Source organism: Apostichopus japonicus, chromosome 16 (assembly GCF_037975245.1).
Source record: "Apostichopus japonicus isolate 1M-3 chromosome 16, ASM3797524v1, whole genome shotgun sequence".
Taxonomy (NCBI): Eukaryota; Metazoa; Echinodermata; class Holothuroidea; order Aspidochirotida; family Stichopodidae; genus Apostichopus; species Apostichopus japonicus.
In genome coordinates this window covers 20245190-20268610 of record NC_092576.1, presented here as the reverse complement: position 1 = coordinate 20268610, position 23421 = coordinate 20245190, and the positions used below count along the sequence as shown (strand labels likewise).

At 34.2% G+C, this 23421-nt stretch overlaps 1 protein-coding gene across 3 annotated transcripts in view; it reads left to right on the top strand.

The window, feature by feature from the left end:
- Positions 1-5489: 5489 nt before the first annotated feature.
- The window catches only part of LOC139982775 (uncharacterized), a 32203-nt gene continuing 14271 nt past the window's right edge, over positions 5490-23421 (top strand). Inside the window, exons 1-10 of one of the 3 annotated variants that reach the window (XM_071995864.1) lie at positions 5494-5656; positions 6407-6511; positions 8804-9127; positions 9978-10244; positions 13005-13139; positions 13872-14021; positions 16398-16535; positions 19632-19787; positions 21460-21603; positions 22647-22940. In XM_071995864.1, coding sequence (XP_071851965.1) covers positions 6436-6511; positions 8804-9127; positions 9978-10244; positions 13005-13139; positions 13872-14021; positions 16398-16535; positions 19632-19787; positions 21460-21603; positions 22647-22940 — 1684 coding nt within the window. In that variant the 5' untranslated portion in view covers positions 5494-5656; positions 6407-6435. Of the gene's footprint in view, positions 5657-6406; positions 6512-8803; positions 9128-9977; positions 10245-13004; positions 13140-13871; positions 14022-16397; positions 16536-19631; positions 19788-21459; positions 21604-22646; positions 22941-23421 lie in introns of all 3 variants that reach the window. The other 2 variants (XM_071995866.1, XM_071995865.1) reach the window with 2 other exon arrangements.

Genomic DNA, 23421 nt, shown 5'->3' with positions numbered 1-23421 from the left:
CGGATGGCGGGGAACTTTCCGCCGCCGCGTACCGGTTGAAATACATTTACCTTCAACCTACATGGTTGATCTTTCTCCAACGTTTAGAAATTCCGACCTTCCAAACAACCACCCTAATGGTAGTAACGATTGATAAGCAGCCGTGTCAGACAGACATGACTAATTAGTTCAGAAGATTAATTTAACATTATGCAGCCTTCTGACACTGACAGTCGACGATCGAAATATAGCGGACAGCGCCCCTCTGAGTGTAGTCTCCACGAGAATAATAACATTTGCCGCCTCCTTCCCACAACAGTCGACACTCGGAGTATTAGTTATGCTTTAACCGAGTTTGAGGGTGCATGCTGACCGATATATCATTGTCAACTTGGTCTTTGCTGGTAAATTACCTCCTCCTTAAAGGTCATAAAGGAACGTAGATAGGGCCAGAAACGTTTGTCACTCAACAGAACCACGTTAAAGCTCTTTAAAGAGAACCCGGACACTTTCCACGGTGGCGTAGAAAGCAAGGGAAAGTGTCCCTGAGACACTATTCACGCAAATGAGACACTATATCCTAGTAATATGTGTCCTACGGACGCACGGACACTCATTACTGCCACACCGGCGTTAACCACTAGGCTATACACTCCGCCGCTTTAAATCATTCGATACACTGGTGAAAAACATAGGTGTGTCAATACTTGGAGCATAAATACTGGCGATTGTGTAAATACTTTGATGGGTTTGAATGTCAAGTATCATTAATCTTCCGAGTGCATCGGATGCCTCCTTGAGAACTTTAAAGGTCAAGCGGGGATTCAATAGTATACATACACCTCGACTCGTTGTTGAACCGTGAGAAAAAAAAAATAAGTCCACCCCATTCATTCTGCCAGTATTTAAAATCCGATAAAGAGCTATGTGTTTCCTGCAGCATGACTATGTCAGCATTGCGTCTGTGAAGGTATGCGAATAATTGTTTCCTTTTCTTTGTTTGTCGAAGTCCCCTGGCGTTGAAAGAGATAAGTTTTAGATTCGTTTCCATTGAGATGAATATAAACAATCAGCCTTATCGAGTACTAGTATATCGAGCATAGTATAATATATCACATGAAAAGTGTATACCGTTTCCGTAAAGATAAATAATGGGTTATGTCTATGCAAACAACTTCGTATGGAGTTAAAAAAAATAAGATAAAATAAAGTCAATCCAATCGGATAAATTGCGAAAACATCGTAGGATATATACGATGTAACGTCTCAGTCCGGTTGAAAAAAATCGCCACATTCGCGTAAGTAACGGATGATTACTGGCAAGGGCGTAGGAACGGGGGGGGGGGGTGGGGCGCCACCCCCAGTGAAAAATATGGTGGGGCGGAAGTATCATTCCGCCCCCCCCCCGCTCCGCAAGTCAGAAAACCCCTTTTTCATTTCCAAATGAGAAAAAAAAATCTCATTTGGAGCACCAAATTGCATCTAAGGCCAGGTGAAAATGCAAAATTATTTACAAAATGGAGTGGGTGTTGAAGTGTGCTATATTGCACCAAATTGCATCTGAGGCCACCTGGAAATGCAAACAAAAAATAACAAAATCCTCCCCTTAGACCCCTCCCCTAGGCCGGCCATCAGTCTTCAGCCCCCCCCCCCCCCACTCAAAAGCACCTTCCTGCGCCACTGATTACTGGACACTAGTAGGGCCGAACAGAATATGTAAATAATTTTCCAGACTATAATAAACAGGCATTTAAAGGAACGTTCACAAGTACGATGTCCGTTAACCACAGGTACCAAATTAATGAAAGTTATATGGCTTGCCATTGGACATTTATATTATTATTTATATTATTATTATTTATATTATTATTTATATTATTATTATTTATATTATTATTATCATTATTGTTATTATTATCATTATTGTTATTATTATTATTATTATTATTATTATTATTATTATTATTATTATTAATATTGTTATTATTATTATTATTACTATTATTATTATTATTATTATTATTATTATTATTATTATTATTATTATGATTATTATTATGATTATTATTATTATTATTATTATGATTATTATTATGATTATTATTATGATTATTATTATGATTATTATTATGATTATTATTATGATTATTATTATTATTATTATGATTATTATGATTATTATTATGATTATTATTATGATTATTATTATTATCATTATTATTATTATTATTATTATTATTATTATTATTATTATTATTATTATTATTATTATTATTATTATTATTATTATTATTATTATTATTATTATTATTATTATTATTATTATTACCTAACCCTCCCTCTAGTTTTGTTAAAGTTGTGGAAAGAATAATCTTCGATTTTATTTGGTGTGGGCGCCCTGACAAGGTTAAGAGGAGTACTATGATTAATAATATTGATGAAGGAGGACTAAGGGTTACACACATTGATAGTTTTATGAAATCCTTAAAATGTATTTGGGTTCGCCGTTACTTTTCTGTTAACGAGAGCCCTTGGAAAATATTTTTCACTGCCGTTTTAAAGCCATATGGAAATAAATTCTTCTTCCAGTGTTATTGTTCAAAAACGGATATTAGGTTTATTAAGAATATTTTTCTCCGCCAAGTTTTGGATGCTTGGTGTAAAGTATCTTATGCCCCACCTAATAATAATTTTGGAAATGAGTATATCTGGAATAATTCCAGTGTAAAAATTAACAGTAAGACCATATTTTATGATATTCTGTTTAAAAAGGGGATTATGAAAATTGCCCACTTTTTTGATGTAATAATAGACCTCTTGATTTCCTTACTTTTGTTAGGACCTACAATATTGGTAATTTTGCCTTTATTCACTACTGGGGTTTAATTAAAGCGATTCCTCGTCATTGGAAAATGGGCTTACATGATACCAATAATAACCCTACTGTCAGTGAACTCTTACTTGAGAAAATTATGGGTAATTATTCCGTTTCCCACATACTTTATCCGGTTTTTCTAAAAGGGGAACCTCTTTGCCCACCTCACTTAATAAGTGGAACATGCTTTATTCTTTTGAATCTGAGCAGTGGGCGATGTTGTTTAGGATGCCACACAAGAGTATTACTGAAGCACGTTTGCAATATTTTCAGTTCAAATTTTTGCATAGAATTATCCCTACTAAGAAATTGCTTTTTAAAATGAATATTGTAGACTCGCCAAATTGTTCTTTTTGTAAACTGCATGAGGAGACTATTGAACACCCTTTTTGGGAATGTAGCCTGGTCTCTTATTTTATTTGAGATATTGAGAGACGACTATTGAACAAGCAGTTTTTCTTTTCGAAAGAAGATATTTTCTTTGGTTTTCTATGTCAGGAATATAGTCCATATACTTTTCTGATATTACACATGAAGATTTATATTTCTGATTGCTCAAGAAGAAATGTACAACAAGACATGGAAACATTCTTTTATAAGTTTAAGTTTGCTGTAAAAGTTCAACAGTATTGTAAGAAACGCAGTTTATATGATGACTTAAAAAACAGCTTCATACTACATTAATTATTTTGTAACAACAGAATAAAATTTGACATTGTTTCTGTATATATATTGTCGAAGAAATAAACAGGAGGAAAAAAAATTATGATTATTATTATTATGATTATTATTATTTGGGACTGATATGAATATTTAACATTGCATTAAAGTTTCAGTGATCATATTAATAGGCTCTTTCACTAAGTAATGATCTGTTGAATGATTATTTAAAAAAGTTCAAAGTTCAAAAATGAATAAGTACAAAGCAGAATTTGTAATGAGATGAAGTTCACGATATCTTTACCATTGTATGGTATTTGATAAAGTTACAATGGAGATCGTCCTGTTGTGAGCATTGCTCATAGTAACTATTTCGGCAGATTCGAGTATACAAAATAATGGCTCTACTGATAATTCTGATCTTCCAAAAGCTTAGCCCTAAAGATTTAGACAGTGATCCCATTGATGACCATGTGTATAGTAATATTGAGAGGCCAGCTCCAATAGCTGTCAACAGCTAGAGAGCTACATAATGAATTGTGGCAAGAACATCCAGTTCAAGTACAGATATAAATGCAGATAAATGCAGAAAATGAGTGAGTAGTACAACTATTTCAGTCTGATATGATAACTGATTACTAATGGTGACCTTTACACACACAAACCCAAACACACGCACACACATCACTAAAAAAAGCCTTCAGGGGATATACATCCGTCTACATAAGCTTCCAGCACGGTAAAACAATAACAATTACAAACCAGTTGAAATTACACATTTACAAGAAGAATATGAGAATGCATTGTGGCTTTGATGTGTAATTTGTTCTGAATTTGACATAGTTTGCAACACAAAAGTGAAAACATACTTGTTGAAAGTAATACAGTCAACAAAATTAAAGTGATATATGAAATATTGGAAATGGAAACAGCTAAAATTACTACAAACACAGGAATGAAACTACAAAAAATCTATGGGTTATATATATATATATATATATATATATATATATATGTATTTATACATGCACACCGATGTCGTTTATTTAAATATGTTTCTTGCAGTTTACGACCCATAATGAACAATTCGTAAGCAAATTCGTGCATTATTTGTGATTTTTTTTAAATAAGCCGATCCAGAAGGCTTTCATAGATATCGTTTATCAATGTCACTGTCGCGAAAATGTAACGATCACGGACAGAGGGATACCAGAATCATCGAGATGCGTTTTCCCAGTTTTACAAAACCCTTTCAAAATACTGGAGACGTTTTCTGCTCGTTTTATCATATGATTGTTTGGGAAGCGGATGCAACTCATCATTTTGTCGAATGTGATTTAACGACATCCACCGGCAGCCATAAACACAAATCCATGGCTTTTCTTGTAATTTAAGTTAACAACATTTGACAAGAAAAAGGCTTTTATGTTCTTTTGACAGTACTTTATGGCTACCTACATTACTTGGAAAGTGTTTCCAAACAGGGCAATATTTACATGTTTATTTGCTCTAATTACTCAATGGCTGTTCTATGAAACTTCCTATATAGTGACGTCGCACTGTGGAATGTAAGGACATCATTGAGCTTTACATATATTGTCGTGGTCGAGAGCCTAGAAATATGGTTATGTTTTGTCATATTTTGTGAGCATAAGATTGTAGTTATCGTGAAAGGTATGGCTTGAGGTAATGATACAAAATACCAAACACGCCAAAGCTAATGAACTTAGCTAGGCCTTCCTCATAGCATAGTAGTTAAAACAACACTAAAGCAGTAACAAACAGGGGCGGAAGAAGTAGGGGCGCATGGGGGAACGAACGTGCCCTTCCAGTTTTTTGGAAACCGTTTTAAGATATTTACCGTTTTGTACCATCAGTATATCTCGGTAAAATGGTAATTTTGTATCGTTTTACAATGTATGTTGTCGTTAATGTGGTGTCCTTCAACACTACCGTACACTGCCGATACGCCTCCACACATGCAACATTAAAACACTTTGCAAATAAAATGCACTAATTTGTTGTAAAGTTTACACGAAGACGTGCCGGGAAAGAGAGCAGAAGGCCATTAACGTGCATACCCATTGTACTGAGAGCTTTTTGAACGATGATTTACATGATAGTGACTGGTTTCTTGCAGAGGTAAGTTATCTGCCTATTGTGTGCGGTTCAGTCACCGGCCGGAGGTGATTTTCAAACTTTGGATGGGCCTGGACAGTGTTGGCCGAATTGCTTGATATTAGTTGTTCGGCGCAGTTAATGAATGTTCACATGTGAAACATTCGTATTCTTTTCATGAGAAATTGGGATACAATATGTATAGTATGCTTATATATGCACACTCATCCAGATTTGAGTTTTCAGATGAAATAATTTTTAACAAGGTTAAGGTCCATACATAACTTAATGTTTAACTTTCTTGTAAGTGCTATAGTTTCAAATTTGACTATTAGTATTACAGCTCTAATACGACCAAATGAAATGTAAATATTTACGTCAATTCACCTCACATGTCTATAAAGAATTGTTCTCAGAGTGATATCATTCCATGTCCGCCATAAGAAACTGATTAACCAGTTTCAATAGTAAACCTGCATACCTGAAGCTTTCAATTGTAAATGTTGTGCCTTCAAGTGTTATTTGTGCTTTGCGTTGAAATTCTTTGATATTCACCCTCTGTTTATGAAATGCTTGAAGCCAAATTTGAAATTTAAGAGATATCCTGATACAACGATATAAATACTGTCAATCAGTTGATACAAGTTATCAGAAATATTCTGTTTAGTGCAGATAACATATATAGAGAAGTCACATGTACACAACATAGTTTTAATTAGGATTATGATTGTCTATAATAAATAATATCTCTTCTTTTTTAATTTTACCTCTCAGGTTTAGCAAATGTATTGTATGAAGAAAAGATGACTTACAAAATACAGGTTATTGCTGTGACTACCTTACTGCTGTGGCAAACACTCCTAAGTTATGGACAAAACGGTAATATTTTTGTTGCTTTCACCAGAGCCGACAATTTTGTTATGTTATAAAGTTATTAGCAATGCTATGCCTATACCTGTGATACGAAATGCACTAACGAGTAAAAGCAATGAATCTTCTACCTTTTCAGTATCAAAACGTTAAGTTTACTGTAGATTATTTGGATCCCTTCAGGACTTTTCAATAAGCTATGTTTGCTAGGTTGTGTAATGCACATGTTTTGTGTATGCAAAAATCATGTTACAGTATGTGAGCTATTTAATTTACAACTCAATTAACCTCTTATTCTTAGAAAAAACCCAGGGCTAGAACCTTCTCTTCAGTGCTTTTTTGTTTTAGTTTGAAATGTTGTTCTGCAATTACCCTTTTCGTTCCCTTCTTTTATTGTAGCTATTATCTCATCAATGTTATTTAAACTGGAAAGGAAAAGTGTAACTTTCATCAGTAACTTTGTTTTGCTATGTTTTACAGAAATTCAATCCCTGAGATCATATATACAATAACGATGAAGTGTAAATTATTCAATAACCGGGAAATTCAACATACTGTTTCACAATCTTTATATCTTCATTGGACAGATAGTTTACAGTACTGTTTCAAGTGTATGTATACATTACACCTTCAGCAATCAACTGTCTTGTATTGTATAGTGTACACCTTGATAATTATTTCTGGACTTTGAACAATTTATAGATGTTATCATCAAACTTGATTTTTATTATATACATTTTACAAGTACGGTACTCTCCTATGTATGCTTAGTGGAAGAAATTTGATGAATTGGTGTTTAAATGTCCTTAAACTTTAGCACGATATGTGTGCACCATTAACCTGACATAACGGGCCTTGTCTCACACTTGGGTAGGAGGAAGCAAGTTTATGCTTTGTAGAGACTGCAGCAGAATGCTATAGCTTCCTTATGCCTGTGCACGATATGTTGCGAAACAATGTGTAGCATTGTATTAACTGGAACCGACAGTGCTCATACTCTTTCGATCTTCCCTTTTGGAAAGATAAGAAAGAAAAACAATGTCGCAATTTATTCAATATATTTTGCCTTTTCTATGTCTGCTGAAACTCAAGAATTGCACCAAGTTCCTTTAGCTAGGAATGGAAGGGAAGATATGGTATTAAATGATGACTATAGGTACTAAATTAATTTAGATATTTTGTACACCATTAAAACCACTGATGTCAATCTATATTGTATTTCTGTATATATATATATATATATATATATATATATATATATATATATATATATATATATATATATATATATATATATATATATATATATATATATATATATATAACCAAAACAGAACTAGTATTGTTCGATACAGTTGATAAACACCTACAATGGAATAACGACCTTCCTTACCAGTTTCGAACCTCTGGACATGCAATCAGCGTCCATAGCCTAGTGGTTGTCCACATATAAAGCGGGAGGCCCGGGTGTAATCCCGGTTAAGGCTGCAAGTTTCTTCACTGTTTTCCTCACTACGATTTCGTTTAGTACAAAGAACTTGTTGAGCTCAATAGAATATTAAAGGTCATTTGATGTCAACAGAGATTCCACTCTGTAAAACCTTGTTAAATTGATAAAGTCTGGAAGCTATTGAATTACTTAAATATTTGATATTTACGTCCACATTAGTGAGTACCAGAATACTTTTGCTTCTTGGAAGGTCAAAAGTCATTTGAGATTATTAGAAGTCTGAAAACCTTGAAATACACAAACGTCCAAAGTGCAGCATGAATGAACTTGTTAGTATATATGTAAGTCTAATTATTACAATCTGGACCTCGCAAATAAATTGATGTGAGCAATGTTTAGCATGTTAAACTCTTGTATGCAGGGTTAATGTTAAAGGTTCTCGAATCTAGAATGAGGCAAGGAATCCCTATTCCGATTGGCTTTGTGGTTTGTAAGTTAGGCTGGTTTCCTGATGCGGTATTGCAATATATGTTAACGATCTTTTCTTCTCGTTCCCTTTTTTTTTGTCATGATTGGAATCAGAGCAAAGCTGTGTATATGCCATAATATTTCCTGTCACAATCCTCTCTCTCTGTGTCCCTTACATATTTCTCGTTTCTTTGCAATAATTTTCAAAACAGTTGGGAAATATCCTCGGAAATTTGATTGCCAGTTGTTATGATACAAATTATTTGATTAATGTCTTAGAGAGGGTGATAAACTGTACATTAGAGAGCCTGGATCTGTGTTGTTTCAAGAAGCTTACTGTATTATTTCCTTTCAATGATAGTTTACATGTTATTTCTCAATAGCACCAGTAAAGATGACTTTCCTTGGTAGAGAGCCTTTTGAGTCTGAATATAATACAGCACAATATCAGTGTCACCTTAGCGAACCCGATAATATTGCAGCGACTGCCCATGTAGAGTCTTTCAGGGCTGTTTGGACAAGGAATGATGCTAATGAAAATGTAGATCCACCAGTTCCAGTCTGGATTGATGATATTATCTATAAACATTGGAAGGTAACATTGGACAATTATGGAAATAATGATGCGTTTGGGGTGTTTGGATGTGAAGCTGCGTTAGATGGAAGGATCAGTACATCGATCTCAGGGATATTTATGAGATCAGATGGTGAGTTACTCACAGCTGTTATAGGCCTGTCATACATTATATAATAAGATCATAATAATATTGTATTATCACAATGGGATGATAATTATATTTGAACATGATTACTGGAGCAGCGTGTTTAGAATAAGTGTGAGCTTATCACATTAAAAGTTTCATGTATATTGCATATGCATATTTACAAATGTATTTTCTGACAAGAACATTAAATGGTGAACAATGTTCAAGATGGGAGGCAAAAGTAGTTGAAGCAATAACATAACAATAATATTGTATTAACATAGTCTAATTAAGGGCAGGCATTGGTATTGCTAATTAGAATCTGGACGATTGTGGCACTGTCCCTACAACATGTCTTTAATTGCAATGCAGTAATGTGACTGAGGATAATTAATGTGTAAATTTCAACTTCAGTATGTACGAATACGACGTTTGCTTGACGAAACAAAATACAATTTTAAAAGCTTCATGCTCCTACGCACACATTTGCAGGACTATGGCATCAGCATTATGTTGGACCCTTTAATAAGATTCCATGCTTGACATTAGATTCCTTTGTGGAGTCAACTTGTTAATATCCAGGTGAGACAAATGCTAGCATATATATCCAGCTCATTTTGTATCATAATATTAAAAATTCTTGTGAAGTTTTACTAAATATTTTTTATCGTAGATTTAATTTTATTGAGTCATTAAAGATGAAATATAATATAATAAGTGCTGATAATTAAACCTATTCTAAATGATATTCTCGTCAACAGTTTTGGTAAATGTTCGATCTAGTACTTAATACAATATAGATTTTACACTAGCCAATATAAATCATGGATTGTTACAACATCCTTAATTTCAGCTGATATTGTACCTAGTGATGAGTTGGTCTCAGTAACTGCCAATGCTGGTGATACAGGTGTAAGCATTGGAATGAAGAGCACCGGATTAAAGAATGTTGCAGACTTCAGATGGTCGAAGGATAATGTAAGGAACAATGCTTTTAATGGAGACGATACTTGGGTTATCAGTGGACAAGTTGAGGTAGATGATGCTGGTGTCTATGAGTGTCATATCAACAATGAGAGGAGTGATGCAAAACAAGGTCTAAAACTGTTGATAGTAAGAGGTTTGTAATGGTTTATCCTTGATATTTTATATTTTGGGAATTTTTACTTACAGTGTTCATCCTCACTTCATCGATATTCTAAGAAAGCACAGAATAGAAACGCATATTGACAACGCATATTGACAACTAATTACACACACTACCAAACCATAGAAGGCTGAAAATGAGGTGCGCTCAAGGATGAATCCCAATGACAGTACTTGTGGTAGAGTATGCAAAATTATCAATGCTCGAGTGAAACTGATGAATTATTCTATTGGCAGGCTAATTAAAATTAAAATAAGGTATCTGAGAATATCGATATATTTTGTTTACTTTACAAGTTTTATTCACTAATTTGAAATATTGTGGAGAATTTCTTTAATCTAAGATGGATTACTTTACCCCCGATTTTGAATGATGTTTTAACGAACATCCTTCACCAAAGGTAAATTGGTACAGTCGATAAAGATGTGACAGGTCAAAACTGCAGTTACAGAAATAACTTCCAATTGTATTGTTACGAGGGCCCATTGTAGCCTAACGCTAGTTACTGCTAGTGAGGAACCTAATGTTATTATATAGAAAGTCTTTGAAATGGCCTACGTGACAATCATTATTTGAGAAATTAGGTCGGGTTACCGTGTCAGAATGTTATAATACACGATTGTTGTGGTATATTCCTTATGATGACACGCTGGTCTCGGGTTAACGTCGGTTTACGTGAGATCGCGTGTAAGCTGTGCACATCTTCGTGGATTCTCTGGAATGTTCGCGAGATGTGCAAAGGACTTCCGCGAAACGTAGAAACCGGGTCGCATTGTTGCTCAGGTGTATCGAGAAAGATCTAGATGATTCTTGACCTGGCGAATCGTATAAAAACCCGCCCAGATCGCAGAGTTTCTCAGTTTCTGAACGAATACAAGCGACGACACAGATTATACCATTCTACTATATATCGTCAGTGCTCAACTGCCAGTAATTTCTGAAGGATTGAGATATCGATACCAAGATTGATTCTACACTTCCATTCAGAAATTTGAAGAGGACTTTGCTGTGAAAGTACAGTTTTCCAGTCTTTATTTCGGAGAAGGTGAAGAATTTCTGTCTCCGTTGAGGAAGTTCGTTACGCCAGGAGTTGGTGGCTATAAAGCTGATTTTGGACTGACTCTGGTAATATTTAGCCGGCGAGAAGTTCGACTTGTGCTTCACTCGATTGTGGCTGGAAGTCCGTCTTCTATTTTGGAGCATCGCCGGAAAGAAGGTGACTGCTGTTTCTGGGATCGCGAGAAACTTCGTCGAGGACCAGTGAATTTCGCGGTACAACGGACCGAGAATCGTCGTCATCAAGGTCGTGGCCGCTGAGGGATATCGCCGTTGGAAGAGACCAGCGTGTTTTATAGTGTATCCTATCTTGTTAAGTTTGTGAGTAATTTTCTATATATTTGTAATTACCATTTGTTGTTGTTGGTTCAGACTCCATTGTTCAATATAGTTTACGTTCTCATTCAAATTCTCTAGACTCGTCAATTTGTCTGTGTTCCTTACGGAAACGAACCCAGGCTTGTGTCTCGTTAAAAATTAATTATCGAGACCTCTCGCATTCAAACGTAACAGTATATATATATATATATATTCATTAGCATTATAAACATTTCTTTATGAATATCACTTAGATCTTTTTTTCATCTATAGTATTTCTAGATCAATTTTCTTGCCCCAATAAACTTGTTTTCTGTTGAACAACCATCACAAGCCATTATCTCAAGTTTTTAAATTTCAAAACAAGTATGAGAGCAAGAACAGCTTGCTTGAGAAACTTGTGCATTTCTTAAAGGAAAGATAAAACCTTCAGTTGCCTTTTCTGCATAGAGAATACCTTTTTGCAGTACGATCTTTTCGACAGAAGCAACGCGAATACTTGAAAACATTTCTTGCAACCTTATAATTCGATTTGATTGTCACCCATGGCATTTGCCATTATTTAAGTATTCCGACTGTACCTGCTCGTTTCGTGACGTAAGCGAGCCACATATTGCACTACTACATTGAATCCATCTGAGACAAACATTTCCTATACGCGCCGTTCACGCGCCGTTAGTCATATTATTCTGCATATATTCATATATATTCCGGGCTCGGGAATATTTGAAAAAAAAGAGAACATGGATGCATTTGGACTTGACTGCAATCAAATCGAGCCTGAAAACACAGAAAACAATAATTAGAAAATTCCTGGAAATTCAAGGAAAGGAAGTTTTGACTAGTTATTTCAAAGAAGGTGTAACAATATTAAATATTCTCTTCTATCTGGCCACTGCAAAACCCCAGGGTTTATATCTTCTTTACAAAGAGGATATGATCAAAATGTGAAGGCGCAACTGTTATTAAAGAAACATTTGATAAGCGCCTCTATTTTAGATTGTGTTTTTCCAAATGCCTACTTTACCACTGTGGTATGTTAGAGATCACACCTGGATCAGTCTGGTACATTGAGACTCGCTCAGAGATCATCTGGCAAAAAGAAATATCAGCGGCTACAGTAAAGCATTATCGGAAAATATACCATGGCTAGTACATTGTGATCCAAAATGTGAAATGCAGTTCTGTAAGGTCTTGGGTTAGTTTTTCAGTAACGAAACTTGAATTTGATAAGTGAAGATACACATTCAGCATACTGAAGGTACAGCTAATTTAATTGTTACTATAATAACAGAACTTACTATTAACCAGATGCATGCTCTTAATTTACATATTTACATGATCTTTTCATAACACCAGCTTGTCCAGCTCATCGATGGGGCCCAGATGCTTGTGGTGGTATATGTGATAACTGCTATAACGGAGGCATTTGTGATGAGAATAGTGGAAAATGCATTTGTGCTCCTGGATTCAAAGGAGCAAATTGTGAAGAAGGTAACAGTGTTCTCCATGTTTTACTGAAAGGACATATATATGTGTACAGGGTTATAGCTAGGAGATTGTGAGTGCTGGTTAAATAAATTTGCGAAGCGTAGCGAATCGTAAATGTAAATATCATTTATTCAAGCTCACTGGTAATCCACTTTACATTTCATTAAAAAAATATGTTGCTAAAGGGAACCAACAAATTGTTCAAGTCTACAGTTCCAATAGCTTTAGACTTTGTATCTTGCATGTAAAGGTACTGTTGGTAATTTGAAACCATTTCCTGCCATATCTGCTGATTTACGGCAGTTCTGAAACTGTGATGTTGTAGGCCTTGACGGCATGACTCAATCAAGTTTCCTTGAACTGTTATTTGCAACGAATATCAATTGAATTAAGTCATTTCTAGTCATATAAGGGTTTCTGGATCATCATTTATGGATATTGTCAGTGAAATACATGAAATGGTGTTTTCACCCTATTCTGTTATTTTTAACAATTTCCTAACGTGTTAATGACACTGAGGTCAACTTTACTAGCCTCAGTATATGACATTGTTGAATACACGTTGTTGTTTCTGTTCTTATATGTTTTAAAAAATGTACTATAACTATAAACACGCATCTTCTGTGTTAACTGGTAACTAATGAAGTTGCATGCCCTTTTGGAAGCAACACTGGGATTAAGATGCTTCTCACGTGACTAGGGCGGCATTTTAATCAATCTATATTTTCCTGTTAGGTTGTGGAGGTAACAGATATGGAGACGCGTGTTTGAAGAAATGTTCCAGCATTGACGAACCTGAAAAATGCAGTACATATCTCTTCTGCCTCGCCCATCCATATGGATGTAGCTGTAACACAGGATGGAAGGGGTTGGACTGCCTTACCGGTAGGGCTTTAGTTTAATATTTCAATATATGTTCCTATTCCATCATGTTTATGTAAACATTTTATCATTCCTACTTTATAGAACTTATTTAGGGATGTATAGGTTTTGGAATTTAAATTTTGATTGAAATAATCCAATAGGGTAAAATAGTAATGGTGTGGGATGGGCGGGGTGTAGAGGTAGTAGTGGTGTTATTGTGAAAGTCTACACTCTTCTTCCTATCTATTCATGCTATGCAGTAGGTGAAATTTAGCAAAGCGATCTTTTTTTTCAATGGCTTTGTACAAAGAATAACTATTACTACAACCCTATTACTTATTAGGCTACAATGTAAAACCACAAAAATATAGTCTAATTTAGATAAAATAGACTGATCATCTTCCTTTTTTATATTCATGTTCATTCTTTAAGTCATACATTAAGAATACAATGTAAGTTCCGAAAATGTTTAATAAAATGAGAAGTTTCCGTAACGCATTTTAAGACACAAGAATATAGCTTTCGGATGCAAAAAATACTGTTATATATGTGAAACTCCCCAAAGAATCACCAAACTATAACATCTAAAACTAACATTAAAGAATGAGAAGAAAAACTTAGGGGTCGTCAGTATTTTAGATTTTTCCAGGAATGGAATTCAGGTGCGAGGGATGGAATTTTGGTACTTGGGACGAAATTTCAAACACCAGGTTCATATGTCATTTTAGCAAGGGATGGTCAGATCACCACCCCAGACTTCTGCTGAAACTTGACCAAATTGTTCCATGAGGGCTAAATGAATTCACTGATGATGAAAAATGGTCCCTCCATCAGAAGTTCAAAATAACATCACCCAAAATTGAGCGCCATACTATTTGCGGTTTCTTACAAATGACCGTCTGATAATTGGCTCAAAACTCAGATTTGCCTTAAATGTGCTAAAAAATGTGTTTGTGTGATTTTTTCTCTGAATTTGAGAGATCATACTTATTCATATTTACCTCAGATTGCCAAATATTCTGAGTAAAGGAAGTCTTTGTACCACTTTTCCAGAAGAAATGATAGGGACCAAAAGCTGGATCATCAATGTCAAATGGAACATGTCATATTTCATATTTCCTCTGTCAATAGGTAGACATTTGGCCATTCAGTTTAAATATAAAAAAGGGATTTTATATTTCCCAAAAAATATCAACTTTTTAACTCTACTCCAGATAAGCAGTTTTCAAAAGTTTGATGATTATGAATTTCATATTGAAAGTAGCTTTTAATAGACTGAAATGAAACATATTTTATGGTCTTTATACTGTACTCCCTTGTTGTTTTGTCAACAGGATTTTCCTCTTGTAATAATAATAATAATGATAATAATATAATCAATTTCTGTAGAGCCTACTAAGGTAGCCGCTTGCAATATTGGAAATAACTTTCATTAAGCAGTGTCTAACTTAGGTCCGAATTTCACAAAAATGGTAAAGGTACTAGGTACTTTGCTTTGTCATTGAATGATTTGATGCAATCATGTTAACTGAGTTGTTGCATTTTTGATATTCCAATTGGTCAGATGGGACTTTTTAAGGGACAGATTGAGGGTAAGTCAATGATGAATATGAAAGTATTGAAGAGGTAACTCACCTATCACTACCCAACGCCGCCTCGTCTCTTCACCTCATAGGCTGTAATCCTTAAAGGTTGAGTGATTTCTATTTGAAGTTAAAATACAAAGATTCGAGAATTTATTGGCTTTATATTCATCTCTAATGACATGGATAACACGTTTTTTCCTCGCATTTGACCGCTAACGCTTCCTTCTTTTGCAAAGGCGCATAATATCTGAAGTTATCAATGAGAATTTTTCAAAACCACTTAATCCATTTGAGAAGTGGGATAGAATTTGTAATAAGTAATAGAATGACGTTTATTAAACGCACTTCTGTGCAATCCGTCCCTCAAGCCAATAAGTTTATATTGTCATTGCGACATTCTACATCTTTTCTACATCTTTTGATCTCTTAATTTTGTTGTACATTCATCATTTTTATTGAATCAAGTTGTATATCTTGTTTGTGACAGTTCAGCTAAGGGAGGCAGGTCATAATTTAAAGAAAAAGCAAGCAGGTCAGTTGGAGTTTAGCGTAGGCTGTAACTTCTACCTCACATTCACCTCTTCAATACAGGCTAGATTTGCAGGCAGATACTTTGTGTGATACAATATCTCACAAGGGGAATAAATACTGGAAGTTGGAAGGATACGTGTGAGTGGTTTTCTCTGCTAAGTTTTAGGAAATTGTTAGTAAAAGTGTTTTGAACTGTGACATGAAAGTCGTTAATAGAGTAAACAAATTCCCATCAGTTTCAAGTTTATCCATCTAAGCGAGTTGTTTACTTTGCCATCAGCATGTGATTCAGGAACCTATGGAGCCAGCTGCCTACAGACCTGTCACTGTCAGTCTGGGCAGTGTAGCAGATATACAGGAGTCTGTACTGGATCACCACCAGGCTGTAGTAGTGGATGGACAGGGACTAATTGTCAGGGTTAGTAGTGCGACTTGATGGATGTTGATTCAACATAACATTTGATACATCTTTCGTGTAAAATGAATTGCTCTGATCTCAGACCTACTCCACGGCGGTAAGTTTGATGGCGGGCCATCAGTCTCAAATCATTGGAGATCGACTTAAACCGATTTAAATCGACATATACCAGTTTCCTTCGACTTATACCAGTTTCCAGCAGCTGAAATTGACTTCTACCGATTTAAATCGACATATACCAGTTTCAATCTACAAATCATCGATTTAAATCGACATATACCAGTTTACTTCGACATATCATCGAAGTAAATCGATGATATGTAGAATGAAACTGGTATATGTCAATTTAAATCGACATATACCAGTTTCATTCGACTTATACCAGTTTAATTCGACATATACCGATTTAAATCGATGATATGTTAAATAAATCGATGATATGTCAAATTAAATCAACATCTACTAGTTTAAATCGATGATATGTCGAATTAGATCGGTAGAAGTCGATTTCCGTGGACTTATTCCAGCTTCTAGCGTCTCAAATTGACATATACCTATTTAAATCGACATATACCAGTTTCATTCTACATATCATCGATTTAAATCGACATATACCAGTTTACTTCGACATATCATCGATTTATTTTACTTATCATTGATTTAAATCGATGATTAGTAAAATAAATCGATGATATGTCGACGTAAACTGGTATATGTCGAAGTAAATCGATGATATGTAGAATGAAACCGGTATATGTCAATTTAAATCAACATATACCAGTTTCATTCGACTTATACCAGTTTAATTCGACTTATACCAGTTTAAATTGACATATACCGATTTAAATCGATGATATGTTAAACAAATCGTTGATATGTCAAATTAAATCAACATCTACCAGTTTAAATCGATGATATGTCGAATTAGTAAATCGATGATATGTCGAATTAGATCGGTAGAAGTCGATTTCCGTGGACTTATTCCAGCTTCTAGCGTCTCAAATTGACATATACCTATTTAAATCGACATATCATCGATTTAGCTCATAAACATATTCCAAATCCCAATTTCGGTAATGATTGACATGTGGAGATACAGCACGTGTAGTCACCTGACAAGGCGGGCGAATAATTTAATAGTTCCAAAATTACGAAGCTAGCAAGGGTGTTCATCATGGTTATGTCAATGGTAATTATGAACAATTACTTGCAAAAAGATTTCGGTGTAACAATAAGGCTGAAAAAACTGATATGTCAATGACGTGTAATTATCTCAATACAATCTGGGCTTGTCTACTCAAACACGTGGCGCTATAGTATAGGAATACACATACAACTGAATAGGCCCACAGTACGTACACAGATGCAATTACCTACTCCAGTTACACCATATACAAAGATGATATTGTTCTGCAGTGAGGCCTACTTTAGGTTACGTTTTAATGTAGCTAAATATATACCCATGGGGTTTAACAATTACAGTATTCAAGCTCAAATCATGCATTCCACTGTGCTCGTGTTTATTTTCAATTATTCGCCCGCCTTGTCAGGTGACTACACGTGATGTATCTCCACGTGTCAATAATCACCGAAATCGGGATTTGGAATATGTTAATGAGCTAAATCGATGATATGTCGATTTAAATAGGTATATGTCAATTTGAGACGCTAGAAACTGGTATAAGTCCACGGAAATCGACTTGTACCGATTTATTTTACATATCATCGATTTAAACTGGTATATGTCGATTTCAACTGGTATAAGTCGAATTAAACTGGTATAAGTCGAATGAAACTGGTATATGTCGATTTAAATCGGTAGAAGTCAATTTCAGCTGCTGGAAACTGGTTTAAGTCGAATGAAACTGGTATATGTCGATTTAAATCGGTATAAGTCGATCTCCCATGATTTGAGACTGATGGCCCGCCATAAAGTTGCAGCTTCAATTACATAGCAAAACAGGTGAATCCTTTGTACAATGAGGATGTGTTGCAGGATCCAATGGAACAGCTTGCTACAAAGCTGTCAACGACCAATATTTTTAGTGTGATAAATATACAGGAGACTCAATTTGTATATAATGGACACGGAGTCAGTATATGAACATATATCTTAATACTGTACATTTTTAAAAAGTACTATGTATTGTAATAGATAAAGCCCCCGTTCTCCCAGTATGGTGAAAGTCAAAAAGTAGTGACCAAAATCAAACATTAAGACTTCTTTTTGTTGCCACTGTCAGATCTTTTTTTTACTCTTGGACTTGGATATTTCATATCGCTAAAACTACATGACATTCAAAATACATTGTTGAACGGCAGCTGAGACTGGTCAGGTTGCATGAATACTTATTACATTGTCCTTTAAAATTGTCAACTGTCATCTTTACATTTTATAACAAAAATATTGCCCTTTTTATACAATCCATTCAACACCAAAAGGAATGCAGCCAATTCTGGAGGTTTTATAACTTTTGACCAGTTTTCTCAGAGGAAAGATAATTGCCATCACATCATTAAACCGTCATTACTTTCTTATGAAAATCAAACATGATTGTTTCACCATCTATTGGTTAGATTATCAGGTGAGGGGGCAGAAGGTAGGAAGGGAAAGGCGGTTCCTTGACTTTTATCTCAAGGTGTCCTGATGTTCCAGCTAACTTAATTTGACGATACTACATAAGATGGAACAAATTGTTCCCGTTGTCATGGTAGTTTTTTCCATGTTCCATCATGTTGTGTCTGAAGGTTGTCATCTGATCGCTTGTGAGAGCACCATATTTGTGGGGAAAAAATGAAAGTAGAAGGATATGATGAGTAAGATGAAGAAAGAAAAAGAACAACTAATGTAAAAACTAAGAATAGCATTGCAAGTTAACACAAGCGCCCAAAGCACATTTAACATGCATGGGCTTTATAGGAAATGAGTACTTGTATATACAGTATATTTTAACTATATACATATGAGGGTTTATGTAGAGATGCATGTTGTAAAGATTGTTTGTTCTACATGAGAAGTTACACAACCAACCGTAACAGAAAAGCAATTCTTCAAACTTAAAATTTATTTTTAAAGATATGTTTTTATTCATGTAGTTCCTGATGTTTGTACTACTAGCTATTATGGATCTACCTGCACTGATAAATGTCACTGCATGGGGAATGTTGCATGTGATAAGATAACGGGAGAATGTCCAGGTCAAAGTTGTGCTCCAGGCTATGAAGTTCACATGGGACAGGTGAATTGTGCAGGTACGGCTTGAGTCTGGATTGGAAATTGTGTGAATAACTAGAGTTCAGATAAAAATTCAACATAAAATAATAATTTTGTTCTCAAAACAGTCCCATTTCTCTCAATATTTTGTTCTGGAAATTCATCGCCACAACGAGAGTGTTGCATATAATATTTAAGAAGAATTGTGTCAGCATGGAAATGTGTTCATTTCCCTTGAGGTGGCACAGTAATCAAATTCAATTTTTATGCAATTTACAATAGTCTTCTTCAAGCTGTAGAATTAATTGTGCATCCACAGGAGGCTTGGTCAGAGCTGAACTGTAACTCTAAAAATATCTAAGTAATCAGAATGCTAGCTGTCTCGTTTAATTGTAATTAAACTTGTTACCTGGCAATAATTTTATCTATCTATCTATCTATCTATCTATCTATCTATCTATCTATCTATCTATCTATCTATCTATCTATCTATCTATCTATCTATCTATCTATCTATCTATCTATCTATCTATCTATCTATCTATCTATCTATCTATCTATCTATCTATCTATCTATCTATCTATCTATCTATCTATCTATCTATCTATCTATCTATCTATCTATCTATCTATCTATCTATCTATCTATCTATCTATCTATCTATCTATCTATCTATCTATCTATCTATCTATCTATCTATCTATCTATCTATCTATCTATCTATCTATCTATCTATCTATCTATCTATCTATCTATCTATCTATCTATCTATCTATCTATCTATCTATCTATCTATCTATCTATCTATCTATCTATCTATCTATCTATCTATCTATCTATCTATCTATCTATCTATCTATCTATCTATCTATCTATCTATCTATCTATCTATCTATCTATCTATCTATCTATCTATCTATCTATCTATCTATCTATCTATCTATCTATCTATCTATCTATCTATCTATCTATCTATCTATCTATCTATCTATCTATCTATCTATCTATCTATCTATCTATCTATCTATCTATCTATCTATCTATCTATCTATCTATCTATCTATCTATCTATCTATCTATCTATCTATCTATCTATCTATCTATCTATCTATCTATCTATCTATCTATCTATCTATCTATCTATCTATCTATCTATCTATCTATCTATCTATCTATCTATCTATCTATCTATCTATCTATCTATCTATCTATCTATCTATCTATCTATCTATCTATCTATCTATCTATCTATCTATCTATCTATCTATCTATCTATCTATCTATCTATCTATCTATCTATCTATCTATCTATCTATCTATCTATCTATCTATCTATCTATCTATCTATCTATCTATCTATCTATCTATCTATCTATCTATCTATCTATCTATCTATCTATCTATCTATCTATCTATCTATCTATCTATCTATCTATCTATCTATCTATCTATCTATCTATCTATCTATCTATCTATCTATCTATCTATCTATCTATCTATCTATCTATCTATCTATCTATATATATATATATATATATATATATATATATATATATATATATATATATATATATAGATAGATAGCAATTGAGTGCAGAATATCTGTGCCTTTCGTATCATTGTTAGTACATCTAACTAGGGCATCATATACAAAGATATTAAAATAGTTAATATTACAGTGAATGAATGTAGAGCATTTTGATTTACAGAATGCCTGTGGCCACGCTTTGGGTACGGCTGTGAAGGTGATTGTCATTGTTCAGAAAGTTACTGTAACAAAGTAACAGGAAGCTGCTCTGGAGTTTGCAATCCTGAATGGGTGGAACTATTTCCACCAAACTTATGTCAGACAGGTAAGAAACATTCTGTCAAGATTGCATCGGGATGGTATCTCGTTAATATGAAATGATATTTAAAGAAAACTTGAAAAAGTTGATAGTCACGAAGAAAAAATGACACATAAACATGATTCATTGCTATATGTGATGTGGGGAGTATGTGTTTACTACAGCTCTTAGTTGAGCGTGATTATTGTTATGATAAATGTTCTTACCCGCAATAAATAAAAACGAATCACAGACTGTTTCATTGAAAGTAGGAAATGTGCGCAATGTTTCCTTTTTATAGTATAGAACTGGGTTGTAAGAAATACCCTTATTCCTTGAACCTATACATTATTTTGCATTAGCTGATTTAATTAAATAATTCTAGTTTTGTTAGATGTAGATCAGTTTGTATCTTTGATACTGCCTACACCAATTGATATACGATAAATTACTGTACCAGTAACATAGAGAATTTGAATTCAAGGACCATGCATTAATGTTTAAATTTATTTCTGTGTTTTTATGTGCATTATTAAGCAACTAACTTTGCTTGCGAGTGATACTAGAAAAGGAAATTGGGTCAATTTACGGTTTGTAACAAATTTCATGTTAATTTTATTTCTTTGCTTTTTCATACTGCTTTATATCATTTAGTTTATGACAATCCAGAGTTGAGTCAAGCACACAAATCATTTGTCTCTGCATATATTACTAAAGGTGTACTCCTTGAAAACTTAGAGGAAAGTGGCGGGGGGGGGGGGGGTTGCAATATCCTTAAGTTTTGTTTTTCAATTATTCTTTTTAGTTAATTATTATTTCATGTTATAAATTCGGTATTTGATGCTCAAAACATTGTACTACACAATATTAGTACATTCTCATCACAATATTATCTCAATTTCATGCCTGTATCATCAACATATTTTCTTTTCAATATCAGTCCATTTTCAGCAAAGTACTTTCTCCGCGTTGCAATGAAAATATTGGTAAAATTTAGTGGTCCTAGCACAGTATAATCTGATGTTTTATATAGACTACTATGAGTCATTTTCATTCTTTCCCCATTTAAGGTATAATAGATGCCGCCTATACTCGTAAGAATCCTGGTGTAACAGTTCCTGTGACTTGCACAGCAGCTAAGGGTCCAAGTCCTACAGACATTAATAACTTAAATTTTGTTCTGTCAAGACATCATGAGCATTTATATGACGATGGCATTTCTTCAGAACAGTGGATTAGTAATGCAACAACAAGAGCGGCTGCATTCATGGTAGATACTGTCATAGATGGCCAGACACTTTACTGTCAGCTCAGGAAAGATGACAAGAGATATGCAGTATATAACATAACTATAGATGTATTTGGTGAGTAGCATAATTGCATAGGTTACATTTGCACTCAAGGTGTCAACCGTGGTCTCTTCATTGAACAGGAAGACGACAAAGTCAATTTTCTGTTTCTTTGAAACACTCTTCAGCAAACAGTTTCCATCTTTGCAACAGTAACTAACAAACACTATAGAAACACAATCCAAAGGCGGATGGTTATAATATACACTAACCATGATATGACAATACCTCTAATTGTAAAGAAGACAATTTGAAAGTAAGTAATGTAGCACGTACTCTCATGCTACCACACTTGCTTTATTTATTTTAGTTATATTTAGAGATTTGATTTCTTTTTACTCTGTTGATAGTGGTATATCAATTGAAGTTCAAGTTACTATTTAGCTTAACTTTTATTACACTGTACCATTAGTGTAGCTGAGCTTAAATATTTTCTTCTTTATTTTACTAACTTTCAATCTGAAAACTATGTTTGGCAAAATAATTTTCAGCATCA